This window comes from Diceros bicornis, chromosome 9, assembly GCF_020826845.1.
Source record: "Diceros bicornis minor isolate mBicDic1 chromosome 9, mDicBic1.mat.cur, whole genome shotgun sequence".
NCBI classification, from domain to species: Eukaryota; Metazoa; Chordata; class Mammalia; order Perissodactyla; family Rhinocerotidae; genus Diceros; species Diceros bicornis.
Window position 1 is genome coordinate 25881694 of NC_080748.1, and position 26845 is coordinate 25908538.

A 26845-nucleotide genomic window follows, 5' to 3' on the forward strand; every position below is an offset into this window, starting at 1 on the left:
ATGATCAATGTGTTTTTTGACTTTAGGGAAGAAACCCTTTTTTCTTGGAGCCAGCAATAATTATTACAATTACTGATGGGAGCAAGTTGACTACTACCAGTGGAGTCCAGGATGAGGTAAGTTATGTTTATATCAGCATGGATTATGCAAATACAGTTGGAAAATCTTTACTTGTATATGCACTATCAGATATGAACACCTTTAAATAGGTTTTCTCTTTGATTATTTGATGCAGTCTAGAGTCGGCTGTCTCCTAGAACTCGTCTACCTTCTCTGTTTGTAGCAATGGTCTCCAAATTCTTTTGAATAGAAATCCCATCTGTGAAAAATTTTTGAGCCTACCCCCTATCCAAATTATATGTGTATTTTTGAATTTATGTGAAGGTGACAGTGTCAGTTCATATAGTAAAATTAGTAACCTAAATTCTTATTTTCAGGTTAAAAAAAATGGGGACAGCATTCTATAATTTCTTCCCATATTTCAGTAGATTGTCATGTGTACTCCACGGTGGAGACTCCTAGACTAGAGTACAGCGAAGCCAAGAGGAGGTTAAGACTAGGAAAAGTGAAGGTTTTGGACATTTTTATTCTATCTAAGTCAGATATAGTATAAATAATTTATAGCTAACCTCACCTATTCTCTATTAGCATGCTTTATGCAGAGTTGGTTGTGTGTAGGGTGATAGGGTGAATACAATAGATTTAAGTTTAAGCTGTTTTTACTGTAGTATTTGAACTGCTCTTGAACATTATATTTATTTTTAAAAATATGTTGATAAAGAAAGGAGATAGTTTAGACTGTTCTCTTTACTATTTGCATTTGCTTTAGAATCTTAATTTAATTCTCATTTTATTTACAAAATGTTTGATTAAGTAGGAAAAGTGTAGTTTTTTTTTTTTGTGAAGAAGATCACCCCTGTGCCAACATCTGCCAATCCTCCTCTTTTTTTTGCTGAGGAAGACTGGCCCTGGGCTAACATCTGTGCCCATCTTCCTCCACTTTATATGGGATGCCACCACAGCGCGGCTTGCCAAGCGGTGCGTCGGTGTGCGCCGGGGATCCAAACTGGCGAACCCCTGGCCACCGCAGCGGAGCACGCGCACTTAACCGCTTGCACCACCAGGCCGGCCCCAAAAGTGTAGTTTTTAAGTTCAGTAATTTTTAGAAATACTTTCATTTGTGTGATATTATGGAATGCAAATTGGACATGGAGTCAGGACATGTGGATTCTAGTCTTTGTTCAACTACTTTCTAGCGGTGAACTTTGACCCAGTTACCTAACTTTCTTAAATCTCTATCCTTATCCATGAAAAAAGATGGTAATTCTTGCTTTACCTCATAGGAAGACTGAAATGAAGTAATGCATGTGAAAGTGCTTGGTAGGCTGTAAAGAGAAGAACATGGTATTCTTCTATCATGAAGTTGGAACCAGTAAAGAATTGTGATTGCCTGACCCTAATTTAGGGGGAAGAGAGCCAGAATTATTTTGTTTGAGCAATTGATATTAAAGGGAGTTTAGGATATAATTTATGGAGATAGAACTGAAAAATTTAAGTAGATTAAAATTCATAATTAGATAATTTATAGTCTATACATAATTAGTATCCTTGGAATGCCCCATAGCTGAATTTAATTCGTTTTTGGGCTTTCTTGAATTTAGTTGACATGGATAGCCAATTAGGTCCTGCCACTATCAGGAACAGATAGAAATTGATTATATACATGAACAAGCAGTGGAAATGTTGCTTAACTTTGAAAGCAACAGATTTGAAACTCTCAAATTGATTTTTCTCACTTTATTTTCTTTTGAAAAATTTGAGTGAGAGAAAGATTGAGGTATCAATAATCAAGTCAGAAATACTATTAATAGAACCCATAATAATTTACTTCTTTATTCAATTTTATTTTGTATAAATTAGAATTCTTTTGATGGTTTTGTTTTGTTTTGATCCTTAATGATTTTGATTTGTAGTTGTGATGACTGGAAAGGTATTTCTGTTTTTTTATTGTGAAATATTCGTACTTGTGAGATTATCTATTGAGGGTGCTCTGTCTTCCTGCTTTATAGAAATGCCTGTTAGGGTACAATATATTCTATTCTCGTATATCTGGATCTGTTTGGTTTGTAATATTTGTTTTGGAGGACCTTTTCTAGCTTTTAAAAATAATTTGAAATATACGTGGATATTAGAATTGCTCACTTTTCTTCCTACGTCTTTAGGAAGGATATGGGAGAAATGGGACTATGTGTTTACAATAACCTAAAACTGCCTTACTAGTAAGGTTGGAAAGATTAACCTGTGGGCAAGGGTCTTACCTTTAGGTCTCTTCTATCTTCTACAATATTTAGCATAGTACTGAGAACAGAGCTTACATTAAAAAAATATTGACTACAGACGTTGTTGCATTGAGTCTGGTAGTCATCAAGATCAAAAGTGATTACTACTACTACTTCTTATCTGAGATGCAAGATTCATTTGTTTTACGGCAAAGGTTTATTTTGGTTACGTAGTTGGAACATAAGTCTGTGAGTTGTTTTGGTTTTCAAGTTTAAGAATGTCTTTGATCCTTTGCATGTTTGGTTCTTAGTGAATGTACCCCAGATGTGCGTATTGTTGAAGCTTAACTTTTGCTAAAATGTTGTGAAATATTGATCTATTCTAGCCCGAAAAATTAAATTGTGATTCATTTTAAGGAGCCTTTCAATTCGTAAAAAGCATACAGATGCGTTTTGTTTTGCTCTTGTGTGTATGTCTGTGTGCACATATGTGCTACATATATGTGTATTATCGTAATTTCTAGTAGGGAATAACAAACAGAATTTTGCTTTTATGTTTCTTTTTCTTCAGATCTCTTAACCTTTGCCTTTGGCAGAACTTGATTCTTTTTTAGATTTATTGAATAAGTGAATGTGTCAGTAAAATTTCCACATTAGGTATGTGTGTATATAATTCTTGATTGGCTGTGACCGGTATTGATGCGATGTGTTACTGTTTATGGAGTTCTGCGTCCTACGTGTACAATATCCTTTACTCAAGAGTTATGTTATCTCACCTGGTATCTTTATTATATCTGTTTTGTTCGTGCTATTTTTCAGGAATAAGTGTTCCTGCTGCCTTAAAATCATCCTTATGGCATATAGGGAAATACAGAGCTCATCTAGTCTTGCTCTTTGTTTTACAAATGAGGAAATTGAGATCCAGGGAGGCAGAGTGATTAGCTGAAGGTTCTAACATTCGTTATTGCCATAATCTGGATTAGAATTGATCTAAATTCCAAAGACATCCCAGCCCCTCCAGACCAGTGCTTTTTTTCCTGATGTACCTACTGCCTCTCTGTTCTTCTGTTTTTGTGTGTTTTTAAAATTTACCTTTTATTTACCTGATTTCCTGTTTGTCTACTTCAGCTTTCTATACATTTGTGACGTAGATATTATGTTCTTATTCACTCAGTGTTCCTTGATGACTATTGTGACCAGGGCATTTCTAGGCAGTGAGGATAACAAAGATGAATAGGGTAGTTTTCTGGTTCTTAGATTCATAGTCTTATGGGGGAGATGGCCTATTAAATGGTTTTATGAATGATAAAATAGAGATACATACTTAGTGTATGGGAGCACTAAGAGGGACGAGGGAGGGTTAATATTACCTATCTTGTACATGTGTCAAATCCTGTGTAATTGGATTCATAAAATGGATTCATAAAATTGGACTCATAAAATTCATAAAAATGAATTTTTATAGTCATTTTAATTTTGATTAAATTCAAGGATCTTGTGGATGATTTGGTATAGGATGTTGTTCATATCTTATATCTGTGAAATTTATAAAGAAGCTTGGTATAAAGTTGTTTTGAACCTAGAAAATAGTTAATTGAAAAACTTAGTGCCATATTGTCTCTTGACCTGGCTAAGTGTGGCAGGCCAGAATGACCCAATTTCTTATAACTTATTTGTCGAAATAATATAGGGATATCATTTTCTCTGTGACGGGTCATCACTTAGCATTGTGTTAGGAGTTAGAAGAGTAATAGCTTTGTATTACGGACAAAAATCTTGAGCTATATATGATCATTTTACCTTAATTCATGACTTTAATTGTCTTCTTTGGCCTCATTTAATAGAAGTCCATGCCATTGTCTGAGGTGTCATGAGCGTGTTTCTTGTGTTGTATTTTTGGATAGCTCGCAAGGACTTTTGATGACCAAAAGTGTTGTGTTGGAAGAGTATGTGTGTATTTGTTGCCTCTTTTTTTCTAAGTGTAGCTATTTAATAAAACTGGTTGTTTGCAATATTTTAAGTTATGAGGAGTGAGTTAGATGGGGCTTTGAATTCTGATAGACAAGAAAACTATATTGCTTACCCCCATAGTAGTAATCTTTGATGTTGATAAGCACACTTGTGGCCAAATACTCATAGGTGTCATTCATCATATTGTATTACTGATATATCAAATGTTTTTGTAGCATCACCAAATTATGATTAGAGTTATAGAAAAATTTTTTTTCTGTTTTTTATTCACTGCAAAGATCCTCTCTAGTACTGTTTTGCAATGGAAAACTATTCTGCACTGTGATTCCAGGAACACATGGCTAACTATATTGCTCAATAAAGTAGCAAGAAGAAATCTTGCCAGTACTTTCTTGGTGATGAATGACATTCCAGGGTAGTGTAGCAGTTATTTTTCTCTTCCTTGAAAGTGCTAATAGTAGTATTATCTTTCAAATATTGAGATTTCTATATACTGAAGAATCTTTCTACTTCTCTTTATCAATGTTGTGATTGTCCTGGAGGCTAACATTTTAGAGAAGATATTTGTAGTCAAAAAACCTGTTCACTTTTGACATTAAAAGTTTTGCCTTATGAGCTTTCCCAGCTTTTGAAGACAAACTAGGACAACTACTTTTATAACTTCTTGGCAGATGTTCAGAAAGGGCATGTGTTTGTAGAAAGAGAATGTATGAGTAATCTCAGCTATGTGTTCAAGTGGCTATAGATTGAGGTCTTATCTTTCAACTTGTCAGTTCTCAAAGGTTGTTGCAAAAATCCCATCAATCTTTGAGATGTGAACTGGTATTAGTGACTTTGCTGGATCATTCTGGGCAATGTAGATAGTTTTACCTTTTACAAGGATAATCTATAATTAGGATCTGTAGTAGTTTATATTTAATTCTTCATGATCTGTACTGATTAAAAGACAATCCAGACTTTTTGAAATCTGTTTCTAGTATCTGAAATAATTCAGAAACTACATCTCTCTTCCCCCCATAAAATGTTTTCATTTCACTAAAATCATTAAAAATATGTGCCAAAAGCTGTCAAAACTATTTTAATTGTGTCAGTAAAGATTTTTTAACATGTATTTAACATAGTTTTTTCCTAGTACACTTAGAATTTTGGGGAACTTTTTCTTTTTTAAAAAGACTGCTAAAAGAATCTTGAGGGATGTCATTGCAGTATGATAGAATGTATCAAATAGATCTATGTGTAAATGCGTTTGAGTTTTCATGTTTATCCTTTAGTAGTGGTACCTCTTCATATTGATATTATTAGGGGCTCAGTAGCAATATCAGGATTAGCTCCTGTCTTACTGATTTGTGATTCAAATGTTCTAAACATATGTACAACATTACTATATCTGTTAGTCTCTGTCAATTCAACTTTCTAAGAACATTTAAAAGAATTTTGGATGGAGATCATTTATATTTTTTTAATCCATATTTTTTGGCCTTGTTCTCTCAACCTCTGGATTTATTACTTCTGGTGTGCTATGGAAATGTATACATCTGCAATTATCAGTATATTGAAAATAATGTAATTATAATAAAAATGCATAATTAAAAGAAGTTGATAAAATATTTCAATTTAATACCTATGTGAATTTAATACCTAAGTGAATTTTTAGCAATTCACATTTGCAGTACTCATACCTTTTTTCAAGTACATGTGGAAAGAAAAACTCTTAAGGATTGCCTCTAGACAAACACTACAGTAGAATAATGAAAAAGAAATGCTGGCTGGGGCCGGCCCCATGGCTTAGTGGTTAGGTGTACACGCTCCACCACTGGTGGCCTGGGTTTGGATCCCGGGCGTGCACTGTCGCACCGCTTGTCTGGCCATGCTGAGGCGGCGTCCCACATACAGCAACTAGAAGGATGTGCACCTATGACATACAACTATCTACTGGGGCTTTGGGGAGAAAAAGGGGGAAAAAAGGAGGAGGATTGGCAATAGCTGTTAGCTCAGGGCTGATCTTCCTCACAAAAAAAAAAAAAAAAGAAATGCTGGCTGATCATTCTTTAATGATGCTATATAGCTACAATAACTCATCTAGAATTCTGTGGTAGACTATATATATCAAAATAACTTTTATTCAGAGGGTGAAGCAACTTCACTCTGCATTTCTTAGCCTGTCAGAGCCAATAAGCAATAAGAGATAATACATATGTAAGGAATATTTCATTTAGAGATGTTTTTATTAGTCTTCTGATTCTGACTCTTCCATATATAAACTCTTGTGATATTTAGAACATTAGTTTTCAAATGGCTGTATCAAAATCACCTAGGCTGTTGTATAAACTATACGTGCCTCAGCTCTAATTCTGGAAATTTTGATTCAGTTGATCTGGGCAGGGACCTGAGAAGCTGTATTTTTTGAAAGCATCCTAGTTGATTCTGATGCACAATCAGATTTGGAAACTATAGTTTTAGAACACAATATAACTACAAATATATTTTTTTAAAATCTTCACAACATACATGTGAAAATGAACAACTTCAACAAAATAAGTTAAAACTTTTTGACTTACAAGGCCAGCAAAATATTTTGTTTAAGATAAAAATTAATTTTTGACCTTTAGAATTGTTAAACTTGGGAAGGGGTTTCCAAAGGATATGGAATAGGTCTTCTGTGCATCTTTTTTATAATGTTTGATATAGTTGAGAATTGCTTGTTGGATAGCCCTGAAATATTAACTTCTACAGTGACTACAGTCAATTTGTAGTTACTGCTTTTGCTGTGCTGTATAGAAGAGAATGCTTAGACCCTGAGTGTGAGATGGGGTAGAGGAAGAGAGGATTAGAAAAGAGGAGTAATTATTTCGTATTATCTGTCATGTGCTTGCTATCCCTGGCTTAGGGTTTTTTGTCCAAAGGACTACATAGTATTCTGTTATCCTTATTATGCTTTAATTCCTGGTTTGGATGTCTGTAAGTAGCATTATTTAAAAAAAAAAAATATATATATATATATATATGTCTGTATGTATGTGTGTATACTTGGCCCAGATGAGGGCAATTTATAAAGAATTGGTGATAGTTACACTTAATTTTTGCTTTCTAGAGAATTGCTGCTAAAATACCCTCAATTATGAATTGTTCTAATTTTGAATTCTTAAAGTATATTTTAGATTAATTCAGCAATAAGTTTTCTTGTGATGCATAGTAACTTTTGTTCTGTATAAGAATTGTGCCTCACCATACACTTATACTTACTGGGGACACAAGATGGAATTAAGCAAGGCTCTTGCCCCTGGAAAACGTATTGTCTTTGAAGATAGGCAAGTAAATAAGCATTTGTAATACACTGAGATAAATCTGTTGGCAGAAATAAACAGAAGGTTCTGAGAGAGCATAAAGAGAGGAACTAAGTTTTGAGGGATGAGTAAGGAATTGAGCCATGACATTTCAGGAAGAGGGAGCAGTGTGCAGAAGTATGAAGGCATGAAAACATTGTGTTGGGAGACTATAAATTATACGAGTAGAGTATGAAAAGTGTAGGTAGGAGGAGTGGATGCTTGAAATGTAGGTAGAGACCAGATGATACTACCCTGTGGAGACTGAACATCATTGGTTAACATTTGCAGAGGAGGTATTGAAGAGGTTAAGCAAGTGAGTCACAGGATTTGCATTTTAATAAGCTTGCTCTGCCAGCAAGGTGAAAGAAAATTGATTGATTGAAGGATGGTAAACTGGGAAGAATTAGCAAACTACAGGCAACAACCCAGGAAAAAGATGGAGTGTGCTAAAACTAAGCCAGTGCTGGATAGGAGGGCAGAAATCTGAAAGATTCGATAGGTGTGCTAGGTAGGTCTTCGGTAAGGTAGGAGAACAAAGCAAAGTGTTTGACAGGGGTTCTGAACTCAGGGTCCAGGCTTGGGCTTCAGAGTTCTGTGAATTCTCTGAAATCTTAACCAGATGTTGTCTATCTGTGTGTATGTACATTTTTCTGGGGGAGAGAGGTCTATAGCTTTAATTATATTCTCAAACAAGTGAAAAAAAACACTAGTAGTATTTCGAGGTTTCCAACTTGGGAATCTATGTGGATGTTGGTAGTGTTAACTGAAATGGGGATATTGGATAAGTAGTAGAAAGTAATATAAAATAATTGTTTGATAAAGTATTATCTTTAGGGTATGAATGTTTTAAAGGAGTTATGAGCCAACTTTTAAAACAATAACCTCAAGGACTTTTTTCTTGCCTTTTAACATTATGTCTTAGGAAAAGTATTTTATATTTAAAAACAGAAATAAGCAGAATTTTATCTCCGGATTCCACTAGTTACAATTTTTATTTTGAAGCAGATTAAATAAGTCCTAAGTCATTTTATTATTTATTTATCAGATCTTTAAGTTTTTTAATTTAAGGCCACAGTGATGCGAACATCTAAAATTGCTTATTTCAAACGTGTGAACATTGAAATTCAGACTGCTAGGACAAGAGTGTTGTGTGTGTGGTGTACACCTTGTACTAGAGTCGAGTCAGTTAAAGAGGATGCAAGCCTAATTTCTTTTCTGTTCATTAGTATGTAATTTGAGAATAGTAGTAGATTGGCTTTAACCGCATTGGCAGTTTTCTGCTAGTTAAACTCAAGTTAAAGTCAGCCTGTTAGGTGTATCTCATGCCTCTTCAAGTCAGATTACAGTTTGAGAGCCTGAAAAAGTTGAGTACTTGGTCTCCTGATAAGGCACACTAGGTAAGCATTAGGCTGCTAGTTGTTTCTAAATACCTTCATTATACTTATAAATAGTTATTTTATGTAACTTCTACTTTCAATTGTTCTTTTCAGATGTAATACAATATATTTTAAATTTTTTAGATTTGTATATTAGGAATACACTGTGCAGTGACTGGAACGGTATTGAAACTATGATCTTTACATCAAGGCAAGACTATGTTTTGATCTAGACAAGGCTATTTCGGTATATTTTTCCCCACGCTCTGTCTTTTCAGGTTGAATTACTGATTTTTCCCCCCTTTGTTTTGTTTGTTGTGGTTTTGATGTTTTTTTTCCTTTCAGCTAAAGGAGCAGCCCAGTGGTTTTCAAGAAGTGCCAAAGTGCACTGACTGTCTCATGATGACTGGTGCCTCAGGGAGGGTCATGATTCCTGGATACAGGATCGACCTGATCCTGGATGTCACTTCAAGCAGTCAGATCGTGGGGAAAAGCCTTGTCTAATGGCTAGCCTTCCTCAAAAGTCTGATGCTAGTCATCCTGGAAGGCCTCAGAAAAAGCCTTAAAGGTGAGCAGAGTAGAGTGTAGTTCTCTCTGGGGGCTGTGACTATTTGTTGGAGAATATGATTCAACATAGAATAACAACCCTAACCTGACAAATCCAGATTCAATTGGTAAATTAACTTTAGTTTATAAATTTGTTGATGATGGTGCTCAGACCCCAACTTTGAGTTATTAGAAATTACCCTCCTAAGTTTAAGATCTATAAAGGGAGGAATTTGGTATTTTCTGGCCTTTCAGAACCTTAGGTTAGTCTGTTATTTTAAATGGAAACAGCCTACTATCACAGCTAAGAAACACCTTGGTTACAAAGTTGCATTATGTTGTTAATTATGGATTAAAAAACATTTAGTGAGGTATTCTCTTAGTTTATATATTTATCATATATTGATTATATTTCAGGCAATTGGGCTTCAGAATTTGGAAGGACAAATTTTCGTTTGATTTGTCTGTTATAATAATTTTTTAAAAATATAGTCACCTTTGAAGCAGTTTGGATTTATGATCATATTTTATTGCATTCAACTTGGAGAATATTGTCTGCATCATTCGAATAACATTTTTAGCCTCGTAAAAAGATTCTTGAGAGATATTTTGAGCATTTTGGTTTGGAAAAAGTTTAATTCTAGGCCTCTTTTTCTATGCTTTGAAGCAATATTCATATAATAACTTGATAATAACCATGATTGCTGAATTTTGAAGTAAATTCTAAAACTTGTCCTAAGACTTACTAGGATTTTTTTTATAAAGTCACCTGTATTTTATATACATATTATATTTTTATAATATTTAAAAAAATATATTTTATTAATTTTTAAAAATATATATTATATAAAAATAATATGGGCACATGCCATCCCCAATGTATGTATATTTTTACGTTTAGAAATTATATATATCACTGCTGTATTAATATTAGAAAACATATACAGAATAGAAGTAGAAATTTAAAAAGATGAGATGAAAAAACTTAATACAAAGGAAGTTCTGATATTTTCTTCCCCATACCGTGCATCATGATATATGCCAGGAGTTGGCAAACGTTTTTTTAATTTTTTTTTTTGTGGTGAGGAAGATTAGTCCTGAGCTAACATCCGTTGCCAGTCCTCTTTTTGTTGAGGAACATTGGCCTTGGGCTAACGTCCATGCCCATCTTCATCTACTTTATATACGAGACGCCTGCCACAGCATGGCTTGATAAGCAGTGCATAGGTCCACACCCAAGATCCAAACCTGCAAACCCCAGGCTGCCGAAGCGGAGCATGCGAGCTTAACCACTACGCTGCCCAGGCCAGCCTGGCCAACTTTTTTTAAAGGGCCAGAAAGTAAATATTTTAGGCTTTTTAGCCCATGTGATCCGTGTTGGAACTACTCAGTTTTGCTATTGTAGGGCAAAAGCAGCCATTGACAATATGTTAAATGAATGAGTGTGGCTGTCTTCAATAAAATTTTATTTACCAAAACAAGTTGTGGACTGGATTTGGCTGGTGGGCCATAGTTTGCTGATCCCTGGAGTATACCCTGTTTTGTAGACCACTGCCTTAGGCCTTGAAATTGTGTTATACTACTTCTGTTAGGTACTTTTCACCATCAGTTTTAGAGTGCAGTTGATTTTCCTTAATGAAGTGAGCAGAAGAATACTAGTAGTTAGAATGTATTCAGTTTAATTGAACAAATACTTATTGAACACCAGTGGTGTTCAGACACAAGTGTAGGTGCTGGGATCATGAGTTTGGTAAGAGAGATAGGTAAACTCTTAAGGCATGGCATAAGAAATAAAATGATTACAGCACAAGCTGCTGAGAAAGTGAGGCTGGCGCTGGGAAATGATGTCTCAAGTTGGACTTATAAAGATTAATTCAAGTTTTCAAAGTTAGTAGATGCAGAGACATAAAGGTCATGGGAGAGAGTATGGGGGAACTATATATGCCTCAGTACTGATGGTTAGCTGAGTATTCAAGAAAGAAGCATCAGGAAATGAGACTGGACAGATTGGCATTGCCCTTCGTATATGCTCTGTGAGGGAACTTGGACTTTGCCTTATAGGTTGATGGTAACCACTGAAGAGATAGAAGAAAGTGATCAAATTTGGATTTTAGAAAGATAGTGGCAGTAGTGTGGAATATAGAGGAGTAGATATTTTTGGTAACTCATTTTTTTTTGTTTTTTTACCTCCGTGTAAAAGAGGACACAATTGTTTTTGGGTTGTTTTATACCAGACAATATTTATTAAGAAACTTGGAATACTATTTAGCAATAAAAAGGAATGAACTACTAACATGCTACATGGATGAACCTTCAAAACTTTATGCTAGCTGCAGAACACCACATATTGTAAGATTCTCTTTTTGTGGAGTGCCCAGAAAGTAGATTAGTGGTGGCCTTGGAGTAGACTGGGGACTGACTGCAAATGGGTATGAGGGATCTTTTTGGGTGTTGGAAATGTTCTAAAACTGGATTGTGGTGATGGTTATTACAATTCTGTAAATTTAAATAATTGAATTGGACACTTAAGATGGGTGAATTTTATGGTAGATAATTATACCTTAATGAAGTTGTTAAAAAAAATTAGACCTCACCTTTGAAGTTTGTTGCAGTAAAACTTTGTTAAAGAAGTTATTTCCATATTGCTGATTGCCAAATAATTGCTCTTTCCTCTGAACAAATAATTGATCTTCAACTACTAGAACCAAAAAAAAAAGTGTTTTTTTTTTTTTTTTAACTTAAAGGGTATACATTGTAACTAGAAAGTGTAACTGTAGGAACTACCAACTAAATAAATCAGATTGTTACTAAATTTTATAGAATTCACTTGGGCTTTAATAATTTTTTAGTTTTCCTTTCTTTATTAAATACAATATGAGGAAAATTATCTTAAATTCTTATATTGGATAATATTAATAAAAAGCAAGAAATAGCCTAAGGGAAATCTATTTGATTTTTTTTTTTTTTCAAGGAAATAATTGCTAAAGAAAGAACCTGAAGTATGATGATTTTAAATTTATAAATTGTTTCCTTATAAACTTAGTAGTCATAGAAAACGAATAAAAAGAATACAGAACAATTGGAAAATGGTTAATTTCACTCAATAAATATTTATTTGAAGGCCTGCTATGTGGTAGGCACTGTTTCTTAGAAACAGATTGTGAAAGATTCTTACTTTGTTATTTCCTTTTGTTCCTGGTTGCCAAAGTAATTTATGAGATTGAGCATAATCATTAAGAAAATATATATAATACTTAATCATGTTACTTTTTATTGTTTACCGGGTAACTTCACATCTTACTTAATTCCCAATTCTGTGAGAGTGAGGAAAATGAGTCTTAGTGTAGTTGATTCCCAAGTTAGAGGCAGAGCTGGGACTTGACCATTCATTTTTTCTTTTTACTTCATGTCTATTGCTCTTTACATTCTAGTGTGGGATTAAAACAACAACAGCAAAAAACAGTACAGTACTGCATAAGGATAGACATATAGATCAATGGATAAAATTGAGAGTTCAGAAACAAACCCATACATTTATGGTCAATTCATTTTCAACAAGAGAGCCAAGACAGTTTAATGGGGAAAGAATAATCTTTTTAACAAATGGTACTGGACAACTGAATATCCACATGTAAGAGAGTGAGGTTGGGTCCCTACCTGACACCATATACAAAAATGAAATCAAAATGGATCAGCAACCTAAATGTGAGAGCTAAAAACTCTTGAAAGAAAAAAACATAGAGGTAAATCTTCATGATCTTGGATTAGGCAGCAGTTTCTTAGATGTGACACCAGAGGCACAACCATAGAAAAATTAGATAAATTTGAGTTCATCAAATTAAAAACATTTGTGCTTCAAAGGGTACTATCAAGAAAAGATAGTAACAGAATAGGAGAAAATATGTGCAAATCATATATCTGATAAAGGCTTACTATGCAGACTATAAAAAGAACTATTACAACACAAAAATGAAAAGACAGCCTAATTATAAAATGAGCGAAAGATTTGAAAAGATATTTCCCCAAATAGGATATACAAATGGCCAATAAGCAGGTGAAAAGATGTTCAACATCGTTAGTCATTAGGGAAATGCAAATCAAAACCATAATGAGATACCACTTCACACCTACTATAATGGCTATCATAAGAAAGATGGATAATAACAAACGTTAGCAGGAATGTAGATAAACTGGTACCCTCATACATTGCAGGTGGTAATGTAAAATGATGCATCTGCTGTAGAAAACAGTTTGGCAGTTCCTCAATAAGTTCAACACAGAGTTATCATATGACCCCCAAATTCCACTCCTCATTATGTACCCAAGAGAAATGAAAACATGTCCACTTAAAATGTCATATCAGCATTATTTATAGTAGCCAAAAAGTAGAAATAACCCAGTGTCCATCAACCAATGAATAGATAAACAAAATGTGGTATATCCATACAATGGACTATTCAGCCTTAAAAAGGAATGAAATTCTGACACTACTGTGGGATGAACCTTGAAAACATGCTAAATGAAAGAAGCCAAACACTGAAGGCCTCTTACTGCATGATTCCATTTATATGAAATGTCCAGAATAGGAAATTCCATAGAAACAGAAATAGTGACTGCTAGGGGTTATGGGTAAGAGGAGATGCTGATGTACTGGTACGGGGTTTCTTTTTTGGGTGATGCAAATGTTCTGAAATTAGATAGTGGTGATGATTCTACAGCTCTGCCTCCTTGGTTCAGCTATTCTAAAGAAATGAAATAAAACAAATGGAAAAACTCGTATCTTTGCTCCACCACACCCTATTTCCCTCTCTAGTGACTTTCTTAATTTCCTTATTTTCTTTGGCAGCAAAATTAGAAATCATTTTTGATATCTCCTTGACTTCCCTACCTCCTTTTTACTCCTTAATCTATTACAATCTGGCTTCTGATTCTACCATTCTTACTTAATAAGGTCACTAATGACTTTGTCATCTTCCAAATCCAATCATTGGTTTTTAATTTTTCTCTTTCCTGATGTGTTGCTAGCACTATTGAACACTTTTCTTAAAGTTTCTCTTGGCTTCTGGGAGTACACTCTCCTGGCTTTACCTTTCTTTGGCTTTCTGTTCTGTTTTTTAATCCTTGATCTTAGTTTATTTGCCTATCCTTTAACACTTGTTACTGATTTAATCTTAGATTTTTTTTTCCTTTTTATTTGGCATACTCCTCTGGGGCAATTTCATTCATTCCCATGGCTTCATCCATCAGTATATGTGGATTTCCACCTATAAACAGATTCCCAAGATTTGTTTTGCTAGGCTTTATCTCTGTTTTCTTTTTAACTTCTTTATTTTTGATATGATAAACATCACTAGATATAAGCCTGCTTAAACAAAAACTCTTTAGGGTCCACAATAACTTTTAAGCATGCAAATACTGTCCAAGTATAAACTGAGCAATGCTGCTCTTGGGTATATATATATATATATATATTTTTTTTTTATTGAGGTATAATTGACGTATAACATTATATTGGTTTTGGGTGTACTACATAATGATTTGATATTTGTATATATTACAAAATGATTACCACAGTAAGTCTGGTTAACGTCGATCACCACACATAAAAAAATATTTTTCCTGTGATGAGAGCTTTTAAGATCTGTTCTCTCAGCAAATTTCAAATATACAATACAGTATTATTAACTATACTCACCATGCTATACGTGACATCCTCGTGGCTTATTTATTTTATAACTGGAAGTTTGTACCTTTTGACCACTCGCTCAATTTGCCCACTCCCACCTGCCTTTATCTTTCTATTTATTTTTGGTGAAGAAGATTGGCCCTGAGCTAACATCTGTTGCTAATCTTTCTCTGTTTGCTGAGGAAGATTGGCTCTGAGCTAACATCTGTGCCCATCTTCTATTTTATATGTGGGACGCCTGCCACAGCATGGCTTGATGAGCGGTGCGTAGGTCCGTGCCCGGGATCCGAACCCCCGAACCCTGGGCTGCTGAAGTGGAGAGCTCAAACTTTACCACTACGCCATCGGGCCAGCCCCATCCCTTCCTTTTTAATAAAACTCCTAATACTAGGCAGAAATATAAAGGTGCTATAACAGAGTGCATTGGTTCTTCTCTAATCCCAAGCTGCAAATTCTAGGATAGGCAAATTTCTTTCATATGCCTTTTCTCAACCAGATAATTTCAGTTTGGGTCTCCTTGGATTTCAAACTGTTGTTCTTGGAAATAATCAGAAAAATAACTGAAGATTATGATTGTTGAAGGGTAAAAACCTTAGGGAGAGAAGGAAAGTTGAAGGATTAAATCTTGAGTCTCACAACTATTTCTACGTCTGTTGGGAAGGAGGAAAGTCAAATGAATCTATAAGGGCCTTTATATGGGTGTTTTTTGTTGTTGTTGTTATTTGTTATGAGTAAGACCTAAGGCTGTATTATATTTGAGGAAGGAGTGTAAGAAATACTCAGTATCACCAAAAATGTTAAAATTTTATTTGAGGCTTTTTTCCATCTACGTTATCCAAGCAAATCTGAGTAATTGGGACTAGAGTGAGACTTGTTCCTGGAGGTGCCAGCTTTCTATTTATTAAATCACAAAGGCATTTAGCATTAGTTTGATTAGAATGTGTGCTTCCCTGCCTTTAATGCACATAGAGTGCTCTTTGAATGCGTACTTTCTGCAACAAAGCAAAACAAACTGACAAACATCTAGTTGAACCTTCAAAGATTCTGAAAAGCCTGTGGCAAGGTATATTTTTTAGGATATTGGTTCAGCTGCTGTAACAGGGACACAAGTAACAGTGGCTTAAAAAGATAGAAAGCTTCTTTTTCTCTCACATCAAAGACAGAACTGGTTAGTGGTCTGGGAGGTAGGGTGGTTCTGCTCCACGCTATTGTCTAGGCCCCCAAATTCCTTCTACCTTTGTTGCTCTGTCTTTGCTTCTGTCTGAATGGTTGATACTAGTTTTCCAACACATCCTAGTTCAGCACTATAACTGAGTTTCAGCCTGTGGGAAGAAGTAAAGAATGTGGAGGGCAGGCAGCTTCCCGATATGAGCATGACCTAAAACTTGTATATGGCAATTGCGCTTAGAGTCCATCAACTAGAACTTGGCCACACTTACTGCAAGGCAGAGTGGAAAATGTAATTTCTCTTTGGGTGGCCATGTGTCCAGCTAAGATTTAGGAGTTTTGATTAGAAAGAGGAAAGAGAAATTAGATTTTGAGGGGTATTTATCAGTTTCTGAAACAAAATGGATGGTAAAGAAATTAATTATGCATTAAAAGCTTTGGAAACTTCTTTACTTTCTAGTATGACAGCTTGTTCTAAGTTTATCTTGTACATTTTTGCCCCAGACCTGGAATCATATCAGGTTCTGTGTTTTAGGAAATGGTATATGGAGACCGTAACCTGGATTTTAGTGGTGATCATTGCTGCTGAGTTGGCCATTGTTTTCAGGCCTTTTTAGTGGCAAGAATTAGGAAATAATTTTTTTTTTTCTGAAAGAGAAAATAGGTCATAAATTCATACGAGTACTTCCAATTGAAATTTAAGGTAGGTATTTAAAATGTACTGGCTAAAGAATATGTTTATGTCTTACACTAACAACGATGCAGCACAAAGAGTAATTAAGAATACAATCCCATTTACAATTGCAACAAAAAGAATAAAATATCTAGGAATAAACTTAACCAAAGAGGTGAAAGATCTGTACACCGAAAACTATAAAACATTTCTGAAAGAAATTGAAGAAGACACAAAGAAGTGGAAAGGGTGAAAGATATTCTGTGCTCTTGGATTGGAAGAATTAACATAGTTAAGATGTCCATACTTCCTGGAGCAATCTTTAGATTCGATGCAATCCCTATCAAAGTTCCAACAACATTTTTCACAGAAATAGAACAAAGAATCCTAAAATTTATATGGAACAACAAAAGACCCCAAATAGCCAAAGGAATCCTGAGAAAAAAGAATAAAGCTGGAGGTATCACACTCCCTGATTTCAAAATATACTACGAAGCTATAGTAGCCAAAACAGCATGGTACTGGCACAAAAACAGACACACAGATCAATGGAATAGAATCGAGAGCCCAGAAATAAACCCACACATCTATGGACAGCTAATCTTTGACAAAGGAGCCAAGAACATACAATGGAGACAGGAAAGTCTCTTCAACAAATGGTGTTGGGGAGACTGGACAGCCACTTGCAAAAAAATGAAAGTAGACCATTATCTTACACCATATACAAAAATCAACTCATAATGGATTAAAGACTTGAATGTAAGACCTGAAACCGTGAAATTTCTAGAAGAAAACATAGGAAGTACGCTCTTTGACGTTGTTCTTAGCAACATATTTTCAAGTACCATGTCTGACTGGGCAAGAGAAACAATAGAAAAAATAAACAAATGGGACTACATCAAACTGAAAAGCTTCTGCACAGCAAAGGAAACCATCAACAAAACGAAAAGACAACCTAACAATTGGGAGAAGATATTTGCAAACCATATATCTGATAAGGTGTTAATCTCCAAAATATATAAAGAACTCATACATCTCAACAAAAAAACTAACAACCCAGTTAAAAAATGGGCAAAAGACCTGAACAGGCATTTCTCCAAAGAAGGTATACAGATGGCCAACAGGCACATGAAAAGATGTTTAACATCGTTAACTATCAGGGAAATGCAAATCAAAACTATAGCCAGATATCACCTCACTCCTGTCAGAATGGCTGTAATTAACAAGACAGGAAACAACAAATGTTGGAGAGGATGTAGAGAGAGGAGAACTCTCATACACTGCTGGTGGGAGTGCAAACTGGTGCAGCTGCTATGGAAAACAGTATGGAGATTTCTCAAAAAATTGAGGATAGAACGACCATACAATCCAGCTATTCCACTGCTGGGTATTTATCCAAAGAACATGAAAACACCAATGGGTAAAGATATGTGTACCCCTGTGTTCGTTGTGGCATTATTCACAATAACCAAGACATGGAAGCAACCTAAGTGCCCATCAAGGGACGAATGGATGAAGAAGATGTGGTATGTATACACAATGGAATACTACTCAGCCATAAGAAACAATGAAATTCAGCTATTGTGACAACGTGGATGGACATTGAGGGTATCATGCTAAGCGAAATAAGTCAGAGGGAGAAGGTCAAATACTGTAGTGTCTCACTCATAAGTAGAAGATAAAAACAACAACAAACAAACACATGGAGACAGAGATTGGATTGATTGGTGGTTACCAGATGGGAAGGGGGGAGGGGGGAGGGCGAAAGGGATGATTAGTTACATGTGTGTGGTGATGGATTGTAATTAGTCTTTGGGTGGTGAACATGATGTAATGTATGCAGAAATCAAAGTATAATGATGTACACCTGAAATTTATACACTGGCTATAAATCAATGTGACCACAATTAAAAAAAAAAAAGAATGTGTTTATGTCATAAAGACCTAGGTTTGCTTCTTGGCTTTGCAGCTAATTAGAGATGTAACCTAATTTTCTTTTGTTATAAGCTTCAGTTTCCTCATCTTTAAAATGGGGATAATAATAACTATATCTCATGGTTATTGTAATGATTAAATGAGATAATAAGTGCTCGAGAAATTTTACTGTTTTTATTATTCTCTATTACAGTACAAAAAGGAGAGACTCCTAATTCTTCTTGTAGGGGTCAGAGAAGACTTGCCCATGAAGTTAACACTGGTGCTTTCAGGAAAGATTGGGTCGTAATGGGATGTAGAGGTTTAGTGAGAAAGATATCAGGGCAAGAGACTCACTGGGGGGTATGATCATTAGTCAAGACTGGGTCATAGGTTTCTATTTTGACCTTTAAAAAGAAAAAAAAACACTTTCTTCCCTTATAGCATTTAGCATAGTGTATAAATAATTACATAGTAATCTGTGTGCTTATTTGGTTAATGTCAGCCTGCCTTCCTGCGCCACAAGGGTAAGGACTACCCTCTCTTCCTTTTGCTTACCATTTTAACCCCAGTGCCTGGCAAAGAGTAGTCACTCAGTTGATATGCATACCCGGAATGAACTTTCACAGAATCTATAAATATCACAAAATTTAGCATTTGATTATATATATATTATTCTGCAGTTATTTCCTAAGTGTTACCTTATTCCCAGCTCTACTAATTGACCTAACTTCTTTAAAATCAATAACTTTTAATACTCCACAGATTTTTGCCATTTATCCATTAACTGGCAGTGTTAGTTCTTTGCAAATTTTTATTGAAAAAGTGAATTAATGAATGAATTTGCTGGTGCTCTACTCTGTTTCGATTCAGTTCTCAGCCATGTTGTGAAATGTGTGCCAAGTAATTTACTGTTAATAAGATTTTAAAGTACTTCATGTATCCTTTATAATGCAGCCACTCTGATGCTTCCATTTTGTTATGTTGCCTTAGGTGGAAAAGAGCAGTGTACATAGTTAGATTTTCCTCCCAAGAGTTAAGTCTAGTACTCCCATGGAAGTGTGTGTGTGCGTGCATGCACATGTGCATGCATATCTTTGGTGTCCATGGAAAAGACTGAGAATGAGTATTCTCACCTGGATCTTGAGAGAGGCGCTCTTAAGAAAGAAGGCAGCATGGTATAATAAAGGTACCAGACTCCAAATTAAATGGTATATGTGTTCTAGAGCCTTTTTTTTTTTTTTTTGCCACTAAATATATGGTACTCAAAATTTGCATTTGCTTATATTTCCTTTGTTATTGTTATTGTCTCCTGTTTAGCTATAATTTATATACAATAAAATACAGCAATTTCAAGTATAAAACTTGATGCGTTTTGACAGTTGTAAACATTGTGTTATTAATAGCACAATAACGATAATAAATACATCCATCACTCCAAAAAAGTTATCTTATGCCCTTTGCAGTTACTTTCTATCACCGTCCCCTGGAAACCACTGATCTGCTTTCTGTCACTATATATGTATAGTTTTGCCTTTTCTAGAATTTCATGTAAGTGGAATCATACAGTATGTAGCCCGTTGTGTCTGGCTTTTTTCACTTAGCATAATGCTTTTGAGATTCATCCACATTGTTGCGTATATTAGTAGTTTGTTCCTTTTTATTGCTGAGTAGTATTCCATTACATGACTATACTACAATTTGTTTATCCATTCACTAAATAGAACATTTGTGTTTTTTCCATTTTTTGACCATTATAAATAAAGCAATTGTGTACATTGGCATACAAGTCCTTTCGTAGACGTGTGTTTTCATTTCTCTTGGGTATATACCTGAGAGTACAATTGGTGGGTCATATGGTAAGTGTATAAGTAACTTGATAAGAAACTGTCAAACTGTTTACTAAGGTTGCTGTACTCTTTTGCATTTCCACCAGGAATGTATGAGAGTTCTAGTTGCTCTACACTCTTCCAACACTTTTTTCAGTCTTTTAAATTTTAGACGATATAGTGGGTGTGTAGTGCTATCTCATTTTGGTTTTAGTTTGCATTCCCTAATGACTAATGAATATCGAACATCTTTTCATGTGCTTATGTACCATCTATACGTCTTTTTTGATGAAGTGAGTGTTCTGATTTCTTGCCCATTTTTTACTGGTTGTTTGTCTTGCTATTATTGAGTTATAAGAATCTTTTACATTTTCTGGATACAAGTCCTTTATTGGATACATGTTTTTCAAATATTTTCTCTCAGTCTGGCTTTCCTTTTCATTTTTTATAGTGTGTTTTGAAGAGCAAATGCTTTAAATTTATTTTTTATTTTATAGTTTGTGCTTTCTGTGTCCTATTTCAGAAATCTTTGCCTACCCAGTGTTACTAAGCTTTTTGCCCTGTATTTTCTTCAAGGAGTTTTATAGTGTGAATTTTTACTTTTAGGGTCATGATTCATTTAGAATTTTTATATGTGATGGGAGGGAAATGTTGAGGTTCCTTTTTTTTTTTGACACATCATTTACTAATTGTATCAGTACCATTTGTTGAAAAGATAATCCTTTCCCCATTGAGTTGCCGTGGCATTTTGTTGAAAATCAATTGGCCACATATTTGTTTGTCTGTTTCTGGGCTTTCTGTTCTGTTGTGTTGATCTCTATGTCTGTCTTTTGCCAATACAACCCTCGACTACTATAGCTTTATAAGTCTTAAGTCAGTCAGTTTAAGTCTCCAACTTTCTTTTTCAAAATTGCTTTGTCTCATCTAGGTCCTTTGAATTTCTGTATAAGTTTAGAATCAGCTTGTTAATTTTTACATGAAAGCCTACTGCAATTTTGATTGGAATAAATTGAATCTTTAATTTGGGGAAAATCAACATTTTATATTATTGGTTATTCTGATCCATGAGCATGGTATATCTCTCAGATTTTTTAAGTCTAATTTTTCTCAGCAGTTTGTAGTTTTCATTGTAAAAGTTTTGCACATATATTTTAATGCTATTATTGTAAATTTTTCTTTTACTTTCAGTTTCTGATTGTTTGTTACTAGTACATAGAAATACAGTTGATTTTTGTATTTTGACTTCGTATTCTTTGGCCTTCCTAAATTCTCTTATCTAGTAGCTTTTTCTAGATTGAAGTTTTTTGCATACAAAATCATGTTGTTTGTGAATATAGATAGTTTCATGTCTTTGTTTCCAATATCTCTCTGACTTTTGTTTCTTTTTCTTGCCTTAATGTACTGGTGGTGACAATGGACATCTTTGCCTTGTTCCTGATCTCAGGGGATGGGGTGGGCAGTGAAACCTTTTACCGTATAAGTGTGATGTTAACTGTAAGGTTTTTGTATATTCTTTTTATCAGGTTGTGGAAGTTCTTTGTTCCCAGTTTGCTGAGTGTTATTTGTTAAATCATGAATGGGTGTTGAATTTTGTCAAATGTTTTTTATGCATATGTTGAGATGATTTTTCTTTTTTAATCTCATTAATATAGTGAATTACACTGATTTTTAATGTTAAACCAACCTTGTATGTGTGTGTGTGTATATCTCCCTGTTATATATTTTATAGATGAGGAAACTGATACACAAAAGTGGTGATATAAGTAAGCATACATAGGAACCCAGACAGCAGCAATCTGAAATTATTTGCTATAGGGTCCAACAGAAAAAGAGATTTTAGTAGGATGACTGTATATGGCACAGTGTAAATGTTAGTTGGGAATCCAAATACATAACAAGGATGTAGCAAAGTGGGAGAAGGTGGGTTTAAATCTTGGTTTTTCCAGAACCTGCAGTAACTTGGACAAATTTATCAATTTCTTTTTGTTAGAGTTTCCTTATCCTTCTCCCACCCCCAAATGATAATTCTGTATTTCTTTGATGCTAAGAAATATTATCCACCCGTTCCCTACCCTCTTAAGCATTTCTGAAATTAGGAGAATTTGTTAGCTTTCAGCTGGGAAGTTACCTGTGATGGACTTTTTTCTGGTACTGCTTGTGTTGGTGCATATTTAGGCATAGGTGTGGGTCATTTAGCTCTCACTGGGGCTGAATGATTTGCTTTGCTAGCACCTCATGTCAAGTGAAATTTTTATATTCTATTTAAAAGAGTTGAAATGTTTCAGTTTAAGTAACATGAACACTTGGTTAATAATTACATTTACAGGAGAGCTAGTAATAAAAGCAAGACTTCCCTTCCTATTCTCATTTCTTTCCACAGAGGCTTTTATTTGCTTGTGTATTTGATTGTTGTGTTGGTTACTCACATATGTCCAGTTTTTAAAAACTTTTACTGTGGAACTTTGAAGCATACACAAAAGTAGGGAAAATAAAATAATAAACCTCGAAAACCCTTATCCAACGTCAATAATGATCCACATTTTGCTGGTCTTGTTTCGTCTGTTCTGCCCCTACCCCCATACACACTTTTTTGGGGAATATTTTAAAGCAAATTCTAGACATTGTATCATTTCATCCATAAATACTTCTGTATGCATCTTTAACATATAGGGACATCTAAATATATATATGTGTGTGTGTGTGTGTGTGTGTGTGTGTGTCTATATCTGCAATGTTCTATAGCCTAACAGAATTTTACTAAATTTAAATATAATCAATTTAAATTAAATAAAATTAATTTAAATTTATCTTTATAGCTTAACAAAAATTTTAAGAGGTCCAATAAATAATAAAATATCCAATCTATATCCCAGTTTTCCTACTTGTCTGAGAAACATCAACAATTGTTTTGTTTGAATCAGAATCCAAACATGGTTCACATATATAATATCTGATTGTTATGTGTTTTTAAACAGAAGTCTTGTAGAGGTTTAACTTAAATTTGGATCCCTAATTGTTCCTTAAAAATTTTTTTTTTTTTTTTTTTTTGTGAGGCGATCAGCCTTGAGCTAACATCCGCCAATTCTCCTCTTTTTTTGCTGAGGAAGACGGCCCCGGGCTAACATCTGTGCCTATCTTCCTCCACTTTATATGGGACGCCGCCACAGCATGGCTTACCAAGCAGTGCGTCGGTGCGCGCCCGGGATCCGAACCAGCGAACCCCGGGCCGCCGCAGCGGAGCGCGCGCACCCAACCGCTTGCGCCACCGGGCCGGCCCCCCTTAAAAATTTTTTAAGGAAATTATTACCTTATGGTGAGTTAGTATTGAGACAAAAAAAAGTATGATACATACAATAGATCACCTAACGTGCAAGATCATAAGCACAGGCTATAAAATATGACTCTGATGTTCTGCTTAACTTCTAATGGCCAAAAGGGATTCAGAAGAACCTCTAGACCCAGTGTGGAGCCTTAGACTCAAACTCTGTGATGCTCAAACTCGGTGAAACTCTATGATATGGAAGAAGAAAGGGATATGCTCTTGTATGGATAATTATGTGCTATTGTTGGAAAAATTTTTATGTATATTTAGTGTTAAATTTTGGGGAAGCAAAGAAATGTATTAAATTGATGGTACACCTTAGAATCTAAGTTATAGGCAATAGGTGTGTTAGAGGATTAAAGGAGATGATTCAAGCAGGATATCTAATTGAAACCCTGCCACAGAGTTCAGTCAGTGATGGAATTGCCAGCCTGTTAACTTGCAGTGTGATTTGGGGCAATATTTGGTGTGAACAAGTGGTCTTTAAGTTTTTTTTCTCCCTGCTTCTTTGAATTGTCAAGAAAAGGTTATTATTGTTATTTTTAGGAGATATAATTTGTTTCCAGAAGATAGGGACATATGTAATGTACTGTGGAAAGTTTGTTGATAAGTTTTTATGCTTGAAGCATTAAGTGCTTTCAGTTATCTACAAAATAATGGCCCTCAAATGATTCACAGAGCTTTTACTATATTATTAGATTTTAAGTTTCTTTATCAATGTGCTTTATTTTATTTTATAATTTTATTTATTTATTTATTTTTTCCCCCAAAGCCCCAGTAGATAGTTGTACGTCATAGCTGCACATCCTTCTAGTTGCTGTATGTGGGACGCGGCCTCAGCATGGCCGGAGAAGCGGTGCACTGGTGCGCGCCCAGGATCCGAACCCGGGCCGCCAGCAGCGGAGCGCGCGCACTTAACTGCTAAGCCATGGCGCCGGCCCTATCAATGTGCTTTAAATTAACCTGCTGATCTATTTATAATTTATTCCAGTTTAAATGTTTTATGTTAAATGCTGAATAATTTGAGATATTATTTAGTAATTATGTGTAGTTATACGTTAGAGTTGATAACATTATTGTACATCTTTTGAGAAAAATACTCATTTCTGGTGTGTGTGTATGTATTTGGAACTGAGTTTTGTAGTTTTTTAAAAAAGTTATGCTTCATATATTACAGTATCAATCATTGTTACTGTTTTGAACATGTTCAAATATTTGAACATGAATCATCACAATAATAGTAGAGGTAGAGAAAGCGTCAGGGCCTTAGGACATATCACATTGTATATTTTTACCTCTGTAATTGTCTTTGGTATCAGTCCCTTGCTTTTTGCTTTCATTAATCTATTTCTTCCTTTGATTCCTATTCCTGTTGCTATCAATCACCCTAGTGCTTTCCTTAAACTGTTACGTTAGCTCCCTAACTTCTCTTGGTTCCCTTTAATCTGTCGTACTATGGCAATAATTATTCTAAAGCACACCAGTTGAGTGTATTATTCTACAGTTCAAAATGTTTTGTTGCTTTCCATTGTCCACTAGATGCCTCAGTACCCTTCACTAAGTTGTGTACCCTTCACTAAGTTGCCAGTCACCTTATTTATTCATCTATCCATTTATTCATTCACCCATGTTTATTGCATTTCTTCTGTGAACCAGACACTTTGCTAGGCTCTTAGAATCAAATGGTGAGCAAAAACAAGCAGGAGCTCTGCCCCCATGGGTCTAGATGAGAAGACAAACATTAATAAAAATATCACATAGATAAAAGTGAAACTGCAATTATTATATATAATAATAAGAAAGGGAGGAGTATGTGCTATGAGAGGCTACAATAAGGGCACACTAGATCTAGTCAAGGTCGTCATGGAAAGCTAAGATCTGAAGAGATGAGTAGGATTTACTATACAAAAAGTGGGAAGGATGATCATATCAGGCAGAAGGGGACTGTACAAAGGTTCTTTTCCCAAAGGGAGTGTGTTTTAAAAATGAGGGACTGGAAGAAGGCTATAAGGGACTGGAAGAAGGCTAATGTGACTTGGAGCATAAAAGAAGAGGGATCAGTGAACAAAATGGAGAAAAAAGTTGGGCTTGACCACACAAGGGGCTTTGAGGCCATCCTAAGTAATGTTGTTATTTATGTAAAAGCAATAGGAAACCATCCAAGAGTTTTATTTGGAAGTAGGTGTTTGGGGAGAGGAAGACAAGTGGATGTTGGAAGAGCAGTTAGGCATTGTTGCATTAGTCCTGACAAGAGCTTGGCCAGGGAAATTGGTGATGGTAGAAGAGACAGAAAGAAGCAACAGTATCAAGAGATAATTAGAAGGTTAAATCAACCAAATTTGCTGACATATATTGCATCTGGGGGTATAAGGAAGAGGGAGATGGTTTCTTGCAAAACTGGATAAATTGTGGTGCTATTCACTGAGCTAGGAAATGTTGAAAGAGTACCATTTTGAGTGGAGAAAAATCATGCGTTCAGTTTTGAACATGTTGAGTTTGAGATACCTTTGAGCCAGTCAAGAGGGAGTGTCAAGAAAGCAAAAGAATATTTTGTGCTCAGAAGAAAGATCTAGGCCAGATGTATACAATTTTTTAATATTATCTGAGTATAAATAATAATTGAAGCTCTGGGTAGGTGGGTTGAGGGTTTAGAGTATAAATTGGCCAACGCTTAAGACTGATCCTTGAGGATCTACAGCATTTAATGGCTAGGTTATTGGAGGTTGAATCTGGGGTGGAAGACAGAGGAGCAGCCA

The 26845-nt window shown here is 35.0% G+C and overlaps 1 protein-coding gene across 1 annotated transcript in view; it reads left to right on the plus strand.

The window, feature by feature from the left end:
• Nucleotides 1-26845, plus strand: part of INTS6 (integrator complex subunit 6) — an 89530-nt gene that overhangs the window by 20776 nt on the left and 41909 nt on the right. The window contains exon 4 of the mRNA XM_058548107.1: nt 27-116. Within this exon, the coding sequence (XP_058404090.1) occupies nt 27-116 (90 nt within the window). The remainder of the gene's footprint in view (nt 1-26; nt 117-26845) is intronic.